Here is a 20,100-nt window from a genome sequence, read left to right as displayed (position 1 = left end):
ATAGACAGAGCTGTGTCGCGAGTGCCACCGGAGCTCGGGTCCTCCAGAAGAGCGAAAGGCAGGGCGGGCTCAGCGCCCTCCCAGCAGGTGGCCCGGCCCCAAGCTGGAGGCCCTCATCCCAGCAGGTGTCCACGTGGGCGCTGTGTTTGCAACCCCGGACACTCCCTGAGGTCTGCCTTCTGCCCTTCCAGGAGCCCATCCAGTGAGGCCCCGACGTCCCTGCCATCACATGGACGGTGTGGCGGCACTTAGGGTGAGCCCAGGACCCTCCAGGGAGTCCCAGGGACACCAGGCTCTAGAACTAGTCTCTGCTTCCTCCTTTTCTAAACCAGGACCTGTCATGGTTCCCTCACTCTCAGGTGTGTCGGATGTGGGTAGGCAGGCCAGCAGGTCCTAGGAGAGGCCCCAGGACAGGGTGAGGGGGACGCAGAGCCCGCGGCTGGCCCCGCCCTGCCCGCGTGTGGAGGCTAATAATAGAGCTGTCATTACGGCCGGACGCACGGAGCTGCTCTGCGTTCTCTCAGCTTCTCGGCAGCTGCTGTGCGGTGGGGAGATCGCCCCTGTCGGCTGCGCTGTGTTCTTCTGATTTGGTGGAGGAAATGCTTTAAAAGTGATCTCACAGCGTGATTTACGTAAACGGCTTTTTTCGCTGCACGAGACAATCCAGTCTGAGTCCCTGGCCAGCCACAGCTTCCTGCAGTGTCCTGTTGCCACGGGTTACGAGGAGAGCGGAATGGAACTTCATCTGCACTGTCTTTAAACTTTCCTGCCGCGCACAGGCCTGCCGCGGGGGGGAATGGCAGCCCTCAGCGCTGCGTGCCTGCGGAGGAGCGGGCGTTGTCTGTCTTAAGATGGATTTGGGGGAAGGGGCGTCCAAGGAGGCGCGCGCTTCCGACGATCAGCAGGTGAGTCCTTCCAGCGTTGGGTCATTTACAGAGTCGTGTGCGGAGGCTCGGCATCCCCATTGCTGCCTATTCTCAGCTGCTAACGGGCCGAGTAGCTGCACACTTTGTGAACGCTTGTCTCGTGGCTGCCTCCCGAGCTGGACGGGAGTCCCGTGGCGGTGATGCCCGGCTCTGGGACCACAGACCAGCGCCCAGAGCGAGCTGCTGGTGGCCCGTCATGCCGGGTCCAGCCTGCCTCTCAGGACCCCGCTGCCGGTGCCCCCGTCAGCCTTCTCGTCCTCACCACGGTGACGCTAGAGGTTGTGGAGCTGAGGGGTTAACTGTTGGGATAGCACATTTCAAAACCTATCCTGCTCTTTACCACTGTTATGTCTTACTGCTTAAATGTAATGAGTTGGTTCTGTTGCATATACAGACCTAGGGAACTGCAGCCCTCTAATGACTGGCTATTACCTCGGCTTATAAAGTTGAACTTCTGTAAACATTTTTAAAGGTGTGAGATGATCTGAAAAGAATACTTTTTATTTTCCTCTTGTGGCCATGTGCTGTGCTGATAGAAGGCAAAATGAATTGAAGTTATTTATAGGAGATTGTCACTAATTACAGGGGCTGGTTTTAAATTCATTCTTTCTGAGAGGTGTTTCATCCGCACTTGTCTTCCTAATCCCTAATGAGGGCCTTGTGTGGAGACCTGAGGGGAGGGGCACTCAGATGTGGCAGCTGGAGGGTGGGGTGGGAACATGAGCGACACCCTCCTTCCACTCGGGCTGCTGGACAGGCCAGGACTGTGCTGATGAAACGCGTGCAGGTTTAATGTGCTTGGGAGACATGCATGTGCTCGGAGCCCCGGGCAGCCGTGGGCGGGCGGACTGCGGGGTGTGGGCGGCCCACTGCCTCGGCCCTGGGAGCGGCTTACGTCCCACTTCTCTCCTTCCGCTTCTCTCTGGCTGCACAAGTGAGTTCCCGGCCGATCATGTCCGCAGTGGACCCAGGAACAGTTATTCCTATGCCTGTGGGGCTGCGTTTTCATTCACTAGTATCTTAAGGCGAGTTGTTGGAAATGTGGGCTTTTGTTCTGAGTGTTTAGAAAAGGAGACTAGAGAGCCACTGTGCGGGCTTGTGTAGTGAGGGGGTGACTTGTGGGGTGTCTGCTATGCCCTCTGGCAGACGAGCCGGTCACAGAGGCCACTGGCCGTCGCTGGTGTGCGCGTACCTTAAGCAACAGAAACTGAGCGGCTCCCTCGTGGAGCGGGCGGTGGCAGGTGGGGGTCGGTCCGTAGCCACTGGGGCCCAGGTTAGTCATCGCAGGCCAGCCCAGCAGTGGTGCCAGGTCACATGGGCAAGGGGTGAGGCTGGAGGCCGGGTGGGAGGGTGCTCCTCTCTGAGCCTCAGCTGGTTCATCTTGAAAATGGGGGGGGGGGCATGGAATGCTGGGCTCCATCCAGAGGGCGTGTGCTCTGTAAAAGCCGTGCTTTGTGACAGGGCTTGTAAAGGGCTGTGCTCCTCGCGAGCTGCTTTCATGTGAAGTGGAGAATCGTAAGCCTTTATAGGCGCTGTTTCCCATGATCCGCAGGCGCCGGGAGAGGCGCCGGGAGCCGCCAGAGTGCCGCCCAGGATGAGCGCGGGGCTCCCGGCCGAACGCACACATCGGCTTCGCGTCTTTACGAGGGCGATGCAGCCTGGGCTGGAAGTGTCCACGCCCCTTTGCAGAGCAGAGCTGTCATCTTTAAACCACATCACGGGGTTGTCACAGTCCAGATGCCATAAGATACTGGCTGAGGACACACAGAAGCCCACAGCCTGAAAGAAATGTGAAGTGTCACGGGAGAAGCTTTAACAAGCTTCCTGCCCGCCCCCCCCCCCTTGGACTGGCACCCGCTCCCCTGCCCTGTCTGACAGAGTCTCGCTTCACGGGTCCCTGTGCCCGTCCAGGAGGGCCGTGACAACATCCACCGGGGCTGCTGGGGCAGTTCTTGCGGGGCCTGGGCTGGATGGAGGCTTCCTGAGCCAGAGGCAGGGCAGGAGCAGTAGGGGACTCCCTGGCAGTCGCAGCGTCGCACACGGGCAGTCCTCTCCATCCTCTGAGCAGCAGGAGCAAGTCCCACTCCGGGCCCAGGGCACGCCGACCTGCTGCCTCGCCCTGCATCTCCCCTGCTCTGTACCGGGGCATGTGCCCGCCATGGTCCGTGCATCCTCCCTCAGGGCCGGCTCAGGTGGCGGGCTGCACGGGGGCTGCCACTGCTGTGGTCTGTCCTTCCTTCGCTTCCTGGTCATAAGGGACCGGCTCTGCGTGTCGCACACTCGGCAGAGGCGTGTGTCTCGGGTTTGGGGGCACGTGGCTGTGGCAGGTTAGCTTTGACTGGTCTGCCGGGCAGGTGCCTGGGGCTGGGAAGGAGCTTTCCCGAGACCAGGGCTTTGCCTCTGCACCGGGCTCTGCAGGATCGGAGGGTCCACCAGGCCCAGCCAGGGCCTGCCTTTCCCAGGCAGCAGGAGCCCCTGCGCACACAGAGGCGCCGAGGGCCCCAGAGGGCCGGACGGGGCAGAGGCTGGAGGAGGCCGCCTGGTGTTGAGTGGAGGCTGCGCGTTTGCGCTGGAAAGTGTGAGCAGCACGAGGAAGACAGCGCATGCTCGGAGGAGTCAGAGCTGCCCGTGATGCGAGGGGCTCTCTGGCTTCAGAGCCTGGCCTTCGTCCTCTGCGTCACTGACCGTGACTCTGCCTGCTCCTCTTCCAGCCACCGGGCAGGCAGCCTAACCCTCTGCACAGCCTGGGTCCCAGAGAAGCTGGGACCGCCCGGAGGGGGCGTGGGGTGCACGGGGAGCCGTGGCGAGGCTGCTGGTGGCCATGGGCGTGAGCGTGTCCGGCGTGCCCTTCTGTGGGCTGATGTGCTGGCAGCGCCTCCGCCTGAGCCTGTGAGATGAGCTCACGCTGGCTGCGTCCTTTGGGATTCGGCGCCCTTTTCTAGCTCAGATGAACCGCCGTGTGCGTCTCCCTTCTCCCAGATGGCCCTGCAGAGGCCTGGCCAGGCAGCCCTTCGCGCACCTCCTCGGCCCACACCTCTGGGCACCTAAGGCCGATGGAGGAGGGGCCGCCGCCTGTTGGGGCGGTGTTTGTCCCCCTCGGGGTCAGCTTTGCTCACTGTTATCTGGTAGGAAGGCGCGCAGGAGGGAAACGCTGCTCCAGGCTGTCCCGCAGCTTCCCCTTTTCACGCAGAAGCAGGCCCCGTGCATGCAGCCTTCCTTCCTGCCGTCTCCTCCGCCCGGGCCTGCGGGCAGCATGCGAGCATGTTCCGCTGCACCCTCTCCCCGCCCTGGCGACTGAGCAGGGGCTGTCCCTCTTGAGAGCAGCTGCCTCTCCCAGCGTCTGTGTGGCTGTCCTTGGGCCTTCCCGGCCTCGCGCTTCCCTCCTGACCCAGGTCCTCTGTGCTGTCACTTAGAGACTGACCCCCACCCCAGACCCACAGCATGTCCATGTCCCTCCATCTCCCTGGATGCGCAGGAGGCCTGGTGGCGAAGTGCCCACCTCAGACTTGGACTCCTCACTCTACATCTGCTCGCCCCTCAGAGCCCTGCCCTTCTCACAGGCCAGCCCTGAGTCCTCCACACCTGTCCCTCCTGTGACAGCTTGGGGACACTGCCTCAGCCCCCTCTGTCCAGGCTGCCCCTGAGGCGGGGTTCTGGGTTCATCTCCAGCCCCAGCACATGAGCCGGGGCGGGGCTGAGCAGGGGAGCTGTGGGGCCATCTCGGCCGCATTCCCAGGCCCGCACCCACGGCCCCTGCACCAGGCTCTGCAGCTGGGACAGCCTGGGGGCGGCAGGAGCAGCCTGGGGGGCACGCAGGGCGGTCTGAGCCTAAGTCACCGCCCCAGACGCTTTGAGTCCCATTCACACCTGTGTATCCGTCAGTGTGGAGGCCAGCCGGGAGGCGGCGCCTGGCCCTGGTGAAGCAGCCTCCTTCCGGGTCTGTTTCTCTCGTCACAGGGGAAGGTGCTGGTGCACCGGGACCTGTTCCCTGGCAGCCTCCTTTGCAGCTGTTCTCTTTTGAGTATAACACGCAGATTTGGGAGGGACCCAGAAAGTGCGGAAAATGCAAACAAGTTATTAATACACGTTGTGCCGGGGATCAGGAAACGTGAGGAATGGTAGGCCTTACTTCATAAAAACGTTCCCGTGGCCTAGCAGAAGCCAAGGACCTGGCAACACCTAACCTTCAGTCCCCGAGCTGAGGCTGCCTCTGTGGTGTTCTTGCCTCTGTGGTGTTCTGGAATGATCCGGGGCTTCCGTTGTGAACTGCGCCGCCGGTCAGCCAGGATGTGCTCAGAGCATGCAAACCAGGCTTCCAAGGGCAGCGTGGTCAGAGTTGGACCTGTGGCCAGTCCCAAGGCAGAATGACATGATCTGGGTCCCCTGCCTTTCCCACACACCCCAGGTCGGTGGGCTGTCTGCCTGCACCTCCACCCACACACCAAGCACTGGCCACCAGGAAAGCACGCTATACCCCACACTCCCCACAAGACATGCCCGCCCTCCTCTCCCCGGCCAGCCCTTCCCCGTGGCACTGCCTGCTCCGCCCCTGTACACCCGCCGCCTGGGAGAATGAAGCCCGGCCACGCACTCCTCCGCTGCTTCGAGTCCTGGGTGCTTCCCGCGCAGGAGCTGGGTCGGGCTCCGCCCTGTCCCGGTGCGCACCTGCGCATCCGCACGTGTTAGCGGCCGGAGGTGGGTTATGGTAACTACACCTATTCATTTACAGGTTAAGTGGCCTGTTTCTCGCTCATATGTGACCTGGACGGAGGACAGTGGTTTTATGTCCGGGTGACATTAACTCTGTCTCCGGCCTTTCCTTTCAGGTTACTGTCTGGTTGGCCTATGAACAGAGGAGGTGGAGACCACGAATAAAGGGTTGGGCTGGTTCCCGGTGGCACTCTTCACACTGACTTGTTGGGAGCAACCCAGTGTGAACTCAGATTTATCAAGGGTTTCTGGACGGAGCTCGCTGCCTGATGTGCATGGCAGCCAACACGATGGTGCCAGCTTTTGAGAAAAGAAAAAAGCTTTAGTGTGTGAGCGGACCAGCCCAAACACAGGAGGCCAAGCTCAGCCCTGCCCCATCCAGGGCTCGGCGGGGCCTGGGGCTTCAGCACCGGGCCTTCCTGGACAGCGGACCCTTGGCTGCTGAAAGGCCCCAGTCTCATGTCCGGCCCTGTCCCGGCCCTTTGGTTCCACGTGGGCGCAGCGAAGGGCTCACCTGTGTCCCTTGTGAGTGTGCATCTGGGCCTCGTGGGAATCCGGACGGGACCAGTCTGAGCTGGTTCCGCAGTTACAAGCAGATGTGGGGTGGGCAGAGGACCCGTGACCTCTGAGTCCTCGCTGGCCCCTCCGGGAGAACCCTCAGTACAGAGGCCACCCTGGATGCCTTGAACTGTCCTTAGAGTCTGGGCTTGGGAAATACTCTGGGCACACGACCCAGACTCTGGAGGGAAGGAGATCGGGTGAGGCTGTGGCTCGGGCGTTTGAGTCCTTCCTGGACATGCTGGCCCCTGAGGCCTCTGGAACCGGCACCGTCCTGGTGGGCACCTTGAGCAGCGCCTGCTGGGACGGCCGCGGGTGGTGAGCACTTTCAGGGCTTCCCGTGTGCTCGCCACCCGAGCTGCCACCCCTGTCCTACTCTCTGTGCCTCGTTTTTCCCGAGTCTGTCTTCCAGTTCCCACATCTTCTCTCCAGCCTTCTAATGTCTGCAACCTCTCTATTGAGCGTTGAATGCCAACAGTTGTATTTTCCTTGTCAGACATCCAATGGGGGTTTTCAAATCTGCCGCCTGCTTCCTCTTCTTCAGCAGCTTTTCCTTCACTACAGTCTCATGTTCTCTGACACCCTGTGTGAGGTAGGACTTCCCAGTGTCTCAGTTCCATTATTGTCCGTTCTGCTGGCTCTTTCTCAGGGTGGGTTTCTCTTGGCTTAAGGGGGTTTTGAATTGTGAGCTCATATTTGTGTGGGCTGCTTTCTCCCCAGAAGGCCTGTGTGTGGCTGCCTGCCTGGGGCATCGCTGAGTGGCCCGCACTGCGTGACGCCCGGCCCTGCCCCGGCAGTGGTGGCATTTGCTGACCGCTCTCCATTCCAGGGTCTCGCCTTACTTCTGTGGGAGCAGCACTATTAAAAAGCATGTTTGTTACTGTGCTGTCTTCACAGCTTTCCTGCAAATCTAGAGCTGCACCAAAAAACAAAGCACAGTGCGCTTCCAGCAGCACGTGTGTTGAGCTTGCATTGGATCCGCGTGCTTTGTACCGCAGGCCCCACAGGCTGGAGCGCAGCCTCCCACTGAGCCCTCCGCGGGCATGCTGAGCCCACCCTGCTCGCCGTGTCCACGTGGCCCCCTCTCCCCACCCCTCGGGCATCCCACTCAGCGTCACGTTCCTCCGTCTCTGGCTGCAGCGACCCCCCCCCAGACTTCGTCTCAGGGCACTGGGGCCAGTGTGGAGGGTTTGCAGTGCCTCTGTCTTGTCTGCCACGGCCCAAGCACTCGTTTAACCTGTACCCTGAAGTTGCCCCATCCTCACGTTCCTGCCGCTTGCACAGGATGACTTATTTCTCAGATGCTCCTGGTGGACACACAGTTTGTGGTGTGTGTGTGCCTCGCAGATCTCCCTCTCCTCGTCTCGGAATCATTTGCCCTCGATACTCTCTAATGTGTAGCGTGGCTGGGCGATCGATGGTGAGTGTGGGCGAGGGACAGCCGTCATGGCCTCTGTCCGCCGGGAAGGACACCCGCCCGCTTCTGTGATGGAAGCCAGACCCTGTGCCGAGGCTGGTAGCCAAGGACGGGTTGCGGCTGCTCTTGGCAAGATGGCAGTTTAAAACCAGACACACAGCCGCACATGTTTGACCCTTGAAAGTCATGGATAAGGAGCCGAGCAACAGTTTCGGAGATTCTGACCCAGGCCTCACGACGTTTGAAAGAGTGGCAGACCCCTCCTGGGGGAAGGTGGGTCACTTAGCTGGCTGGCTGGGCTCCAGGTGCAAGTCCCGCAGGTGAGGGGCTGCGACAAGGTCTGCCCGGCATGGGAGAGGCCCCTGTCCCTCTTCCACGCAGGCTGAGTGGCGAGGTTTGGGGGCATCGCATTGGGCATGGACCAGCAGGCAGACGCACCGAGCCTGCTCCCCTCCAAGCGCCCCACCAGCTCCCACCCTCCCCCCACCTCCCCAGGTTCTCCTCCCGCCACACGTCCAGGTGGAAGTGACCTTCCCACAAGGCAGCCCCGAGCTGCCCGCGGCGAACGCATTCCCATAGCCTCAGCCCCTGCCGCCCGGCCGGGACTACACGGCAGCGTTTGTTGTTGAGTGTCTCATTCCAGGCCTCTCTCCACCGCAGCCTCCTTCCAGTCCCAGCTGCAGCACGTGGCCCTGTCCCCGGGAGCCAGCCCTCCTCTCCTCCAGCCTCGCCCTCTTCCAGGCGCCCTCCTTGGAAACCTGCCCCGCCTGCCTGCTGCGCCCCTCCTCCCACACCTGGCGTGGCTGGGCCTGGTGGTCTGCCATCCGGGTCTGCCCTGGGCAGTGGAGGGGGTACCAGTAGCCTGGTACCAGGGTGCAGGCACCGAGAGGGGTGTGTTGTGCCCAGGGCAGCGCTGGCACCAGGAACAGCCTCTGGAAAGCCAGCGGCACTGCACGGACGGTTGGCACATTGCCTGCCCCCGTGAGACTGCCCCACCGCAGCCCTCGCCCATCAGGTGAACATGCAGACGTGCTCTCCCTGAGGCTCTCGCTGAGCTGAGGCCCGACGTGCTGGGATTTGTTCTTTTCCAATGAAATGACGGGGACTTCCGCCCGTCCTGATGTGGCCGGGCTCACCCACGGCTGGGCGGAGTCCGCTCAGGAAGTGGGAGCGCACTTGACTCACTGAGGTGTCTGGTTTTGCTGGGCACCTGCGGGGAGCGAGCCTCGGAGCAGCCCCGGCTGGGTTCCTCGGAGGGACTGCTGTTTCCGACTTTGCCATGAGGCCTAATTAACTCATGTCTCTCTCTCTTTTCTTTCAGTCTGCAACTGTGTCTGACGGCGGTAAGTCACACTTTCTGATGTATATTTTTATTATTTTTAATGATGTTTTCAAATTGTGAAAGTGTATTTGCCATTAACTCACTCATAATAGATAGGTGTTTTCTTTGCCACGTCCGGGGGGTGGGGTGGGGGGCGTGTTAGGGCTAGTGGGGGGCTCCCCCTCGCCCCCGGTGCCCGTGACATGCTTGGGAAGCCATTCCCCGCAGACGTGTAGTGAACCTGAATTTCAGCGTGAAGGCAGCTGCGTGGCGAGCCCACACCCTGGCTGACAAGCCCGAGCCTGCGCTTGTGGGAGAGCCCGCTCGGAACCCGGGCGGCTTGGAGCTCTGCTGGGCTGAGCCGCTCTGGAAAGTCGGGGCGCTCTCAGCTGCAAACGCTCCCTTTCCCAGGAGAGGGTCCTAGGTGGCCAGAGTGGGGAGAGGGGCAGAGGCTCTGTCTGTAATCCTTGTGCACGTGGGGTCCTGGATGGGACTGGCCCACAGGGGACGGCCGAGGCCTCTTACTTCCCTGCTCGCCCAGGGCTCGCTTTGAACTCCAAGGTCCTGGGAGAGTTTCTTCCAAAGCTTCCTTGATTCTTCTGATGCTCACAAAAGCCTCTCTGCTCACAGGTGGTCTTTACAGGATTCTAACGAATCTATTCCTCTGTCCTTTACCCTTTATCAGGACGTGCTAGCACTGTCTTCTCACTCGCGTGCCGGCTGTGCGTCTGAGTCCAGGCCACAGCCTAGCGCCCGAGCGGGGGCAGCGGGCTGAGGCCGCCTCTTGACACTAGAGAGAAGCGAAGTGTTGTTTTCTTGGTACTTTATGTTGTCCCATAGCTGCTGGCTTCCCCCTGGGCCTGGGAGCGGGTTGCTTGCCCGGGAGGGGACCTGACGGCCAGCCCCAGGCAGGGTGGGGGCGTCCACCCGCAGCCACAGGCGAGGTCCCACCTGGAGCTGAGCCTGCACAGGCCTGAAGTTCGTGTTTGGGGCTTTGTTTCTTTATAAAAGGAATTGTGTTACCCACTTTATGTGCAGTGATAGCCCGGCCATTTAATCACTTCCTTAAAAAGCAGTCGGACCTGTCACCAAATCCAGGATAAAGTGTGTGGTTTTAGAGATGTGTCCATGCCCACCCTCTACTGCGTTCCGGCCTCTCTCTTCTGGTAAAAGGCTCACTTCTGCAGGAAACGTATCATTGAGAAGTTTATTCACTGTGTTCAGTCGAGTCATAGATATGGCTTTGTTGGTCTCTGAAGTTCTCTTATGTCCGCAGTAGATGCCAGAGCCGTAGGAGCTTTACGCTGAGTCTTTGTGTGCTTTTTAAAAAGCTGACCTTCCCAAGTGGGAAGTCCCTGGCTCCTGGGCCCCCGTGTCCTTCCTAAGGAAGTGGTGTCCTGGCTGGTGGCAGTGGTTCCCCTCCGTGGGGGCTTTCCACCCCGTTCCACCTTCCCTTCCCGCCTCAGACCCTGGTGCGCTGGGAGGGCTGGCCCCTGAGGCCCTCGTCCCGAGCGGCCCCGTGGTGGAGGTGAGGAGGAGGCGCTGTTCCGTGCGCACGCTCTGCCCTCAGGAACGCGCCAGGCAGCTGAGACAGGTCACTAAGGCTTGGTCATGTTTTTATTCTTTTTCCTTCTTCGGTTTCTTTACTGATCACACGTAAGAAGGAAAGTCCTCTCATTCAATTTGCACGCTCGTTCTAGGCCACGTGCTTGCATCCTGCCGTCTTCACCGGCACAGGCACTGAGGCAGACCCTGGGCCATGGCTCAGGGCCGTGGAGACAGAGGGAAGTGGCTGCTGAGCCAGAGCCGCTGTGCGCCCTCGGCCCCCACCCCTCGCCCAGAGCCCCTGCAGGTCCTGACCCCACTTCCTGGGCGCCTCCGGGGAAGGAGGAGGCCCCAGCCCGTCCGCCCTCCGCGGTGGTGGAAGGAGCTTGAGAGGAGCCGGGGGAACCTCAGGTGTCTCCACGCAGGGGTGTTTGTGTCGTGTTGAGCAGGACGGCCTGGCTCACCCGGGGCCTGGGCTCCGGCAGCGGTTTCTATGGGGAAGACGCTCGGCTGGTGCGGTGACCTGGGCCCTGGGAACGCCAGGCTGGCAGGGTGGCTGGTCTCGCCATCAGCCTCGCTTTGCCGAGAGTACGCCACTCCCTCCACAACATTGTGTCCAGTCTTGTCAGGGAGGTGATTTGGACTCAGTTAACTCTGTTCCTTCTCACAATGACACCTTTGTCCGTGTGCTCGCCATGGCGTTCTGTGGCTTTGTTTTAAGGAAGTTGGACAATGCTGCTTTTGGAGTCTTTGTCAGCTGCAGGGTTCCCCTCCTCAGAGGGAGAGGGGCTCCCAACGCCAGCTCCCCGGGCCACGCGCTGGGACGGCGGGAGGTCAGTCTCTGGGGGTGAGCCAGGCCGGGCTGGGGGCCAGGGAGGCAGGTCCCGCCTCGCGGAAGGGAAGAGCGTTTCTGCACTAGAGAGAGGCCTGACCTGCCGCGTGGGAAACCACTCAGGCGTGGGCACAGGAGCCCGAGCCCTCGGCGGCAGGTGAGGGGCGGCCTGGTGGGGAAGAAGTGGGTGAGACCCTCCATGCTGACGGGACAGAGCCCGCCCCTGCTCCCCGGCTCGGACCTCGCAGCTTTCTTGGAACAAAGTTGGTTCTTATTTTCTTTCTTCCATTTTTCACTCTGTACTAAGCAGCTTTGCCAGGACCCCCCCCCCCCCACTCATGTATCCTCAGAGGTGGGGTGTTTTCTGCCATGTCTGGGTCTGACTTCTGCAGTGGAGAACTTGGGGTGCCCGATGCCCACATCCACAGGCACACATCAGGCCGTGAGCGTGGGGAAGTCCTCGAAGGAACCGCTCTGGCCTCGGGTCTGTGACACGCCCACGCGATGCCTCCACGGTGGCTGCCTCATCAGTACTCCAGCTTAGTTTGTCCACACTCGCGCTCGGCTTCCCCTCCAGGCGGGTCCCAGAGTTTCCCGTGGGGGTGGGCCTGGGTCCATGACCGTGTCCGTGACCTTCCTGTGACCTCCTAGACCTGGCACCGCTCTCCACCCGCGAGCTGCCTCAACGCCATCCCCCACCCTGGTCTCCCAGGGCCCCTCAGGCGCACAGCGTCTCCGCCCCTAGCGTGCTGTCCCCGGCCGGGGCAGACTCTCAGATGAGCCTGTGCTGACTGCCAGCCCCTCTCCTGAGTGTCAGCCGCTCCTCTACATCACCCCCCACGTGAGAGTAAGTGCAACTCACAGAACAACTCACTCCCTGGGCCTTGGGTTGTTGGCTGGCAATGCCTGTGCCTGTGCGGTTCCACACGCAGCTCATCCTCACGGGGAGGCGGGGAGGGGCCCGGCCGGGGAGGGGAGGTGTGGGTTCTGTGCCCGAGGCACACCTCACAGGACGACCTCCGACCTCCGACCTCCGAGGGCATCCCTCCCCCTCTGCACCCTCCTCTCTGCTCCGGGCCCACGGCACCTTCTCCGCTCGTGTGCAGGGCCGCTCTGCGGGGCAGGGTGGAGGCACCACATGGTGACCCAGCCCTCACTGCCAACCTCGGGCCCAGCAGGGTGAGATTAAGCCGGGGCTAAACTGCATCCCCCTTTCAAATCCAAGGTGGTCGCTGTCATAGCTTTGGCAAGTGACGCTGGAGGAGGGGAGAGTGTGGGCTCTCGCAGAGCCACGGCATTGGCAGAGCTTTGGTGAATTCACCTTTTCCTTCTCAGAAAGGCAGCGCAGCCTCATTGCCCATTTTCAAACATGTTTGCTCGGTAGTGGAGATGGATTCACGGCGACGTGTAACTGCTGCGTGAGGAGGGGTCTGACCAGAACCCTCTGTTTTGGTTGAATGCATCGCGTTCCTTATGGTTCGCTTGGGAACGTAAAAACGCCACCAGAGACCAGTGTGGCTCCCAGCGCGGAGCACGGAGTCTGTGGGCGCCAGGCGGATGGAGCTCGCTCTGGAAGCCGACTCCCTGTCCGCCACGACGCCTCCGGCACGTTCCTGCCGCTGCTCCGGGGTTGGAAGAGTGATCAGGAGCTGCTTGCATTGTGGGATTGTTTCCACGCAAACAGAAGTTCAACAGTAGTAAGACCAGTGACCACACACCTCCGAGGAGTGACGTGCTAACATTTGGGCATGCTTTGTCTAAAGCATGGAGGTCACAGTGGAAGCCCCTGGGGCCCTCCTGTGTCCATTCCTCACTCCCCCCAGGCCCTACCTGCAAGCGGGTGCGTGTCCTTCCGCTGCGGGGGGCCAGCACCCGGCCCCTGGGGAGAGCCTCGTGACAGCGCAGGAACTGGAAGCGGGAGCCCGCTGGCTGCCTCAGGAAGCCCTGCGCTGTGACTTGGGCCGTTTTCTGTTGCACTATAACGAGGACGTGACTAAAATAACAAATACTGTTTTATATGCTTGAAGCTTTTTCCCAAAGAACTTTCCCATTGGTCTGGAAAGTTTAGCAGATTCACTCTCAAGAGAATATGCTGAGAGAAAGCTGAAAACAAAATTGCTGAGGGAAAGCTGAAAATCTGTTTGGCCAAAATAATTTAGGAGAAAGGTCTAGAAGCAGACCCTGAGGTTGGGGAGGGCTCAGTGGCAGTTCTCAAGGCCTCTACCTGAGTAGCTTGTATGCAAATTAGGGATACTCCCCCCACCCCCAAGTAGATGCCCTGTGAAAGGTGAAGGATGTGCCTCTGGTCGCACCACTTGGAAGAGAGCTTTAAGGCTTTCTCTTTACTGCGGGTGTCAGCATTTCAATGATGACGAGTCTTGGGCTGGTTCTGTTTGTATCTGTGCTGTTTGGGGTTTGTTGAGGTCAGATATTGTTCACCCTCCTGGCTTGGGGACTTTAATTACCAATTAAACTATTTGAATTTTTCCTATGGCCATCGAGGTCTGTTCACCTTCAGTCCTTTCCCCTCCATACACTTCATGTGTCATGATTTCTCTTGCTCGTTAAATGCTTCTGCATGTCTAATACGCTCTCGCTTCCATCCTGTGAGCTATTCATTTCAGTGAGTGTGTTCTTCTCTCTGGCAGTGGCTTTTGGCTTTTATAACCCTTCGCTCTCTCATTGTGTTCATGCTTTCCTTTAAACCCTCGAGCATGTTTACAGCATCTCTGAGTGTCTTCAGGTTCCCATCACTCCTGTTGACTGATCTTTCTCCTGGTTTGAGTCATATTTCTCTGTATCTTCCCATGTCTAGTGATTTTTAAGTGGGGGCTGGGTTTGGTTGTCTTCCTTTGCAGGGTATGGAGGTTTGTTTAAATAGGAATTACGTTACTTGTGGGTGGGCTTGATGCGCTTGAGGCTTGTTTTGGGGCTTCATTGGGGCAAGTTGAATGTGGCTTCACTGAAGGCTGGTTTAGCGCCATTATTTAGGAACACATGTGGGCCTCCTTTGAAGGCCAGGTGTCCAACAAGAACTGGTGGTGCCCCTGGCAGGTGCTGGGCGCTCGATCTCCGGGTGCACCTCCTTCACCTCTTTGCCTTCAGGAATCGGAATCTTGCAGTGACTGCTCTGACTTGTAAGAACTGTTGCTTCGGACCCTTCCCCAGTTTTCTGGTAACATACGGCAGGAGAAGTCGTGCCCGGTCACTCCATCATGGCCAGATGCGGGATCCTTGCGACACAGATTTCCACTCTAATGTCGGATGTGGTCTGTAAAATTAACAACAGCTCCTGCCCCTGGTGCGTGTAGCCCGCCTCGGCATTGGGCACATGGGAGCGGTCAGTGACTGAGCTGATTACCCCACGTTCCTGTGCGAGTGCGGCGCCTGGTCAGCTGGGCCCGCAAGCTGAGTTTGGGGAGATAGGAGGGGCCGGAGAACCGGGAGAGCAACCGGGGAGCCAGAAAGCTGAGGGAGAACCAGTGTCCATGAGCAGAGCGTGGAGTCAGGTGAGAGGGAACCCAAACCCTCCTGAGCTTCCACCGGCCCCTGTGGGGGCGGCGGGAAGGAGGCGGGGGGAGAAACGGATCGTGGGCAGTCCCCCCCCTGCGTGGGCCTGGGCCCTTGGAGGGGCTCCCTCCGTTTTAGGTGGAGACGGTGGGTAGATGTCGGGCAGCAGGAAAGGGCTGGGCAGGAAGCGTGCAGCTGGGAATTAGCGGTCTGTCATGGGGTCTTGGTAGATCTGACTACCAGGTCACGCAGAAAGGCGGGTCTCCATCGTGGGAGGCGGGTTGGAGAGGGGCTGTGAGGCGGTGGAACATGCGGTGGCTCCGGGATCACCTGTCCAGGTTTAAACCCCAGCTCTGGGCCCGCTGCCGCCTCAGTTCTCTCACTAGCAAAGCGGGCACCCAGGCACCTTGCAGTGTGGCTGAGGGCCGCCTTGCTTAGCATTGATGCCTCAGAGCAGCGCCTCACACAGCAGAGCTGAATGAGTGGCAGCTGCCGTGTTAGTGGGACTCTTGTATTTGTCTCCAGTGCAGTCGGCCTGGGCGTGGACACCATTGCCTGGAGGGAGTGGACAGAGACAGAGCTGGGACAGGTCCGAAGGCAGTTACAGATCCGGAGGAGAGAAAGCCTCAGAGGAGACAGACTCCCCACTTAGATGGTTAAAAATTCAGTTTCAAGCCCTGGCCAGCTTGGCTTAGTGGATAGAGGGTCGGCCCGTGGACTGAAGGGTCCTGGGTTTGATTCTGGTCAAGGACACTTTGCTGAGCGCTGGCTCTCCAGCCCCATCCTGGAGGGAAGGTGCCTGTGGCCTGGTCTCTACCCTCAGGATCTCCATGCAGGCCCATGTGGGGTGCCCTCCCTGGCTTGGGGGAGCTTCAGCACCATTTGAGTCTTCCTCATGGAGCTCGCACTGGGGACCTTGGGCTTCTGCATGCAGTGTCCTCTAGACAGGGACAGGCCACAGCTGGGCCACACTCCTGTGTGGCCCTTAGCACAGATGAAAGAATGTCTTCATGCCCTGGTCGGGTGGCTCAGTAGGTTGGAGCGTCGTCCCGTACACCAAAAGGTTGCGGGTTCAAGCCTCAGTCAGCATGCATGCAGGGGGCAACCGATCCATGTGTCTCTCTCACATAGTTGTTTCTCTCTCCTTCTCTCTAAAACCAATAAGAGTGAACGCTTCATAAAGCATATGTATTTATTTGTTGAGATGAAATACATTAATTCCACACAGAAATTACTTGGGAAGTGGATCATGTAAACTTTTGTCACTGCAATCCGCACGCGAAGGGGGTGTGTGACCAGGGCTTGGAAAATGCCCTGTCTCCTTGGCGAGGCCAGAGGCTCCTGTGGTCCGGCTGCGGGTGGAGTCGGGAGCTCTGAGCCTGGAGCCCGGACACCAGTGTGACAGGCGACAGGATTCACACGCGTCCGTCTCTCCCACCTCCCACACGAGCCCTTTGCAGTTGCCGCCCTGCCCACTCGCGGGCTGTGAGCTCCCGTTTCCCATCTGCCTGGCATTTCGCGCTCCAGAAGCCCGTCCTGTCAGGCAGGAGGCGGCTGGGCTCTGCCTCGGACAGGCTCGCTCCACTCCCCAAGCTGCCTCGGGAGGCTCGGTTCCGGTCCCCGCCCACAGCTCCTCGGGCCCTCGGGGGCCCTCGGAGTCTGCAGAGTGCACTGCACTGCACTGCACGTGAGGGTCCCGGAGAGCCTGAGGCCCTTACCTTCTCTCCCGGGCTGTGAAATCTGCCTGGGGGGCCAGACTAGGTGAGCCTTGTGATGCCGGGAGGAAGTCCCAGCCCTGCCACTGACTACTCTCAGGCAGGTCATAGTCTTCAGACCTCCACCACTCCATCTGTAAAATGGGCTGATGGATTAGATCACTAGTTTAGGCTCCATTCTGAGGAGGTGCTGTGGGGTCCAATTATCAGTAGGGCCCCGGGCTGCACTGGGGGAAGGTCCGTCCCATCTGTCCTTGTCTGAATCCTGGGGGGTGGTCATCTGGGCTCGGGGGTGGCGGGGGGGAGGTGATAGATCGTGTGGGCTTGGATATCCTTGTGTCTGGGTTTTCTCATCGGGGGACAAACTAACATTTGTAGGGATTGGGGCAAGAAAAAAGGCTTTTAAAGAGACGTGACCATTAAGTGATCCTGAATTCAATCCTGGACTGGCAGGAAATAGCTAGAAGACATTATTGATGGAATTGGAGTATGGACTGTGTTATGTTTCCCAGTTTTGATAGCTGTACTGTGGTCATGGAAGGGAATGTCTGTGCACTTAGGAAATACACACTGAAGTATTTAGAGGCAAAGAGGTTTGCTGTCTCCAAGGTAATTCAGATAGTTGGGAGAAAGTTATGTGTGTGAGTGGGTGTGTGCATGTGTATGCATGTGTGTGCAAGTGTGCATGAGTGTGTGCACATGTGTGTGAGTGTGCGTGCGCATGTGTGAGTGTGAGCGTGAATGTGTGCGTGAGTGTGTGTGTTTAAGAGTATGAATATGCATGTGTGCGAGTATGCGTGCATGTATATCAGTGTGAGTGTGTGTGTAAATGTGGCTGAGTGTGTGCATGAGTGTGAGAGTGCACACACATGAGTGAGAGTGTGAGTGTATGTGCATGAGTGTGTGCGTGCGTGTGTGAGTGCGTGAGTGTGTTTGTGTGTGTGAGAGTATGCATGAGTGTGTGAGTGTGTGTGAGAGCATATGCGTGAGTGTGTGTGTGAGTGTGAGTGTTAGGGGAAAGAATGGGAAGAAGGGAGTGAGGGGAGAGACAGAAGACTGATATGGTAAACAGGGCAATAGGTAGCGGTGAGCTGGCTGCAAGGTGTGTAGGCGTTCCTTCTGCTATTCTCAGTAAGCTTTCTGCAGGTTTGAAATGACATCAAATAATAAATTGTCCCAAACAGATGGCCCGTGGAAAAGGGGCAACCCTCGTGCGAGGGAAGGTTTCCCAGGCACCTGCCCATCCCCGGGTCATTCAGCTCTGCCAGGAGCTCTGCCTGCTGGTTCCACAGGCGTTCGCGTCTGCACTGCTCTGTCCTCACGACCACGAGGGAACAGGCCAGGGGGCCTGCAACAAGGGCAGAGCCTGGCGCTCTGCTGCTCCCGCTCCACAGCCTCGCCAGGGCGTGGTCCTGTGCTGCAGGGACTGAGGTCAAAGGGCATTGAGAGGAAGGTAAGACCAACTGAGGCCATGCTTCATCTTCAGGCCGTTTTCCAGAGTCGTTTTCTGGACAGTGTTGAGGTTGAGGTAATACCTTTTTCCGGGGCCATCACCAGTTGTGGTTGTTTGCGCCGCAGTGGCCGCCCTGCCAGTCCCCGGCCCCGCCAGTCCCTGCCACAAGGGTGCAGCAGCACCTCCAAAGCCATGCGGCCTGTGCTAAGGCTCCTTGCCCTTGTGCAGCTCCGTGGTGCAGCTGCGTAGGGCCGAATGCTTCTCCCACCACCATGCAGTCTCTGATGATCACTCATCATGAAAAAGATCCGTTTCATGTCTGTGAAGTGAAAAGTGTTTAGATTGAAAATCCATAGGGAGATAAGAGTTTGCACCCTTATCTGTATATATAAAAGGCTAAGCAACCGCCCGACTGGTAGCTATGATACGCAGTGACCACCAGGGGCAGATGCTCCGACTGGTAGCTATGACGTGCACTGACCACCAGGAGGCAGATGCTCAATGCAGGAGCTGCCGAGCTGCGGTGACTTGGCAGCAGCGGTTCTCAGATGATGCACCCTGGAACCAGAGAGGAGGGGACCCGATTCAAGAACCGCCCTCTCGCAATCCAGAAACCCTCGGGGGATGTCAGAGAGCCAGTTTTGGCCCAATCCCCGCAGACCAGGCCGAGGGACCCCACCTGCCGGAGGGACCCCGCTCATTCTGCAGACGCCCTTCGAGCCGTGGCGCCGCCCCAGGTGCAGCTAGCTGGAAGGGACCCTGGGAGGTTGGCTCTAGGGCATGTCTGGCTTGTTTTGCCCAGTCCTGCCCCACTGGCCACCTTCTAATTAATTTCCTTTCAATGTGCACGAATCCGTGCACCGGGGCACTAGTACATGTTATAAGAAGCTACAAGTACTTTTTCCTTCCCACTGTAAGAGCCAGTTGCCTAGGCAGAGCCGTGCACCAAAGCTCAGCCGCTTTGTCTGGGGCCCGTGGCTCCGATGCCGCGTCTGCACCACGCTGGGCTGTAAATAATTCAGCTCCGCCGCAGTGCAGGCTGAGGCCGTGAATTATACATGTGCCCGTACTGCTGTGTGCTCAGGGCACTATTGGTTTCCCTCCGGAGCTGCAGGCAGGGAGTCGCCTTTGTCCGCCTGCCCTTGCGTCGCTGGAGAAAGCGCACTAATTTCCTCCTTGGGGAGCGAGCTAAGGAACAATGTCTCTGTGTGTGGCCCGAGCCTTTGCCCGGGGCCCCGGGGGCTGTGCCGGCTGAGCCTGGTATGGATTCAGAGGGGTGGTTTGCAGTGAATGGTTGGAAGTATTTGGTTAAATGGCATCACAGTGGCTCTTATCAGCTCTACCCAGGTAAAGTCCTCGCGCGGTCTGTGCGCCTTGTGGTTGGCGGGGGCAGGCTGGCTTGTTCGGCCTCCAGGTATGTGTGTGGGGCGGAGTCGGCGGGCACAGGCAGCTGGCAGCCCGGAGGTGCCCGGGGGTCGGGAGGTAAACATTGGCTGTGCTTGACTCGAGGCGCTGGTCTGGGGGAGACGGTCTGGAGGGACAGGAGCGGGTAAAGCCCGTTGCAGGCCTCTGACATGAGTGCCTGCAGTACTGCTTGCACCAGGCAGCCCACAGGTGTGTCGGCCACTTAGAGGGGTGGCGTTTCCCGTTTCAGCAAATCTGAAACGGACTTTAGAAACCCAATCACCAGGAAAGCATTCTTCTGACTCAACTGGCCAATTGCAAGAAAAGGAAACCACAACAGTGACACCAAAAACCAGGAAATGCTCCCTAAAGCGACACCGCTGGGCGGGTGGGTGGACTCTTCTGGGGGCGGTGCCTGGTTCCCACACACCTGACCCGAGGGAGCACAGGCAGCAGGGGGGCCTATGGGGATGCCCTCTCCTGGCCTTGGAGGTGGGGGGAATCCTGGCCTTGGAAGGAAGTCCATTTCAGGTTCAAGGTCATCCTGCATAAATGTGCGCCATGTTCCATGTGTCAAGAGCAGGCCGAGAGCGGCCCAAGGGGTGCGCACTGGAGATTCAGCATTGGAGGTGGACATCCGAGACGAGGGGCTTCCCTTGTGAGGCAGGACGCAGGGAGTGCTGGGCTTTGTAACCCACGAGGCAGCTCC

The 20,100-nt window shown here is 59.4% G+C and overlaps 1 protein-coding gene across 1 annotated transcript in view; it reads left to right on the top strand.

Annotated features, from left to right (window-relative positions):
- Positions 1-20,100, top strand: part of RGS12 (regulator of G protein signaling 12) — a gene marked incomplete at its 3' end in the record, with an annotated part of 47,027 nt that overhangs the window by 12,161 nt on the left and 14,766 nt on the right. The window contains exon 3 of the mRNA XM_014449883.2: positions 8,933-8,954. Coding sequence (XP_014305369.2) covers positions 8,933-8,954 — 22 coding nt within the window. The remainder of the gene's footprint in view (positions 1-8,932; positions 8,955-20,100) is intronic.

Source organism: Myotis lucifugus, unplaced genomic scaffold, assembly GCF_000147115.1.
Source record: "Myotis lucifugus unplaced genomic scaffold, Myoluc2.0 scaffold_1502, whole genome shotgun sequence".
In the NCBI taxonomy this organism is placed as follows: Eukaryota; Metazoa; Chordata; class Mammalia; order Chiroptera; family Vespertilionidae; genus Myotis; species Myotis lucifugus.
Note: the sequence above shows the minus strand (reverse complement) of the source record. Positions and strands in the feature narration are given on the sequence as shown.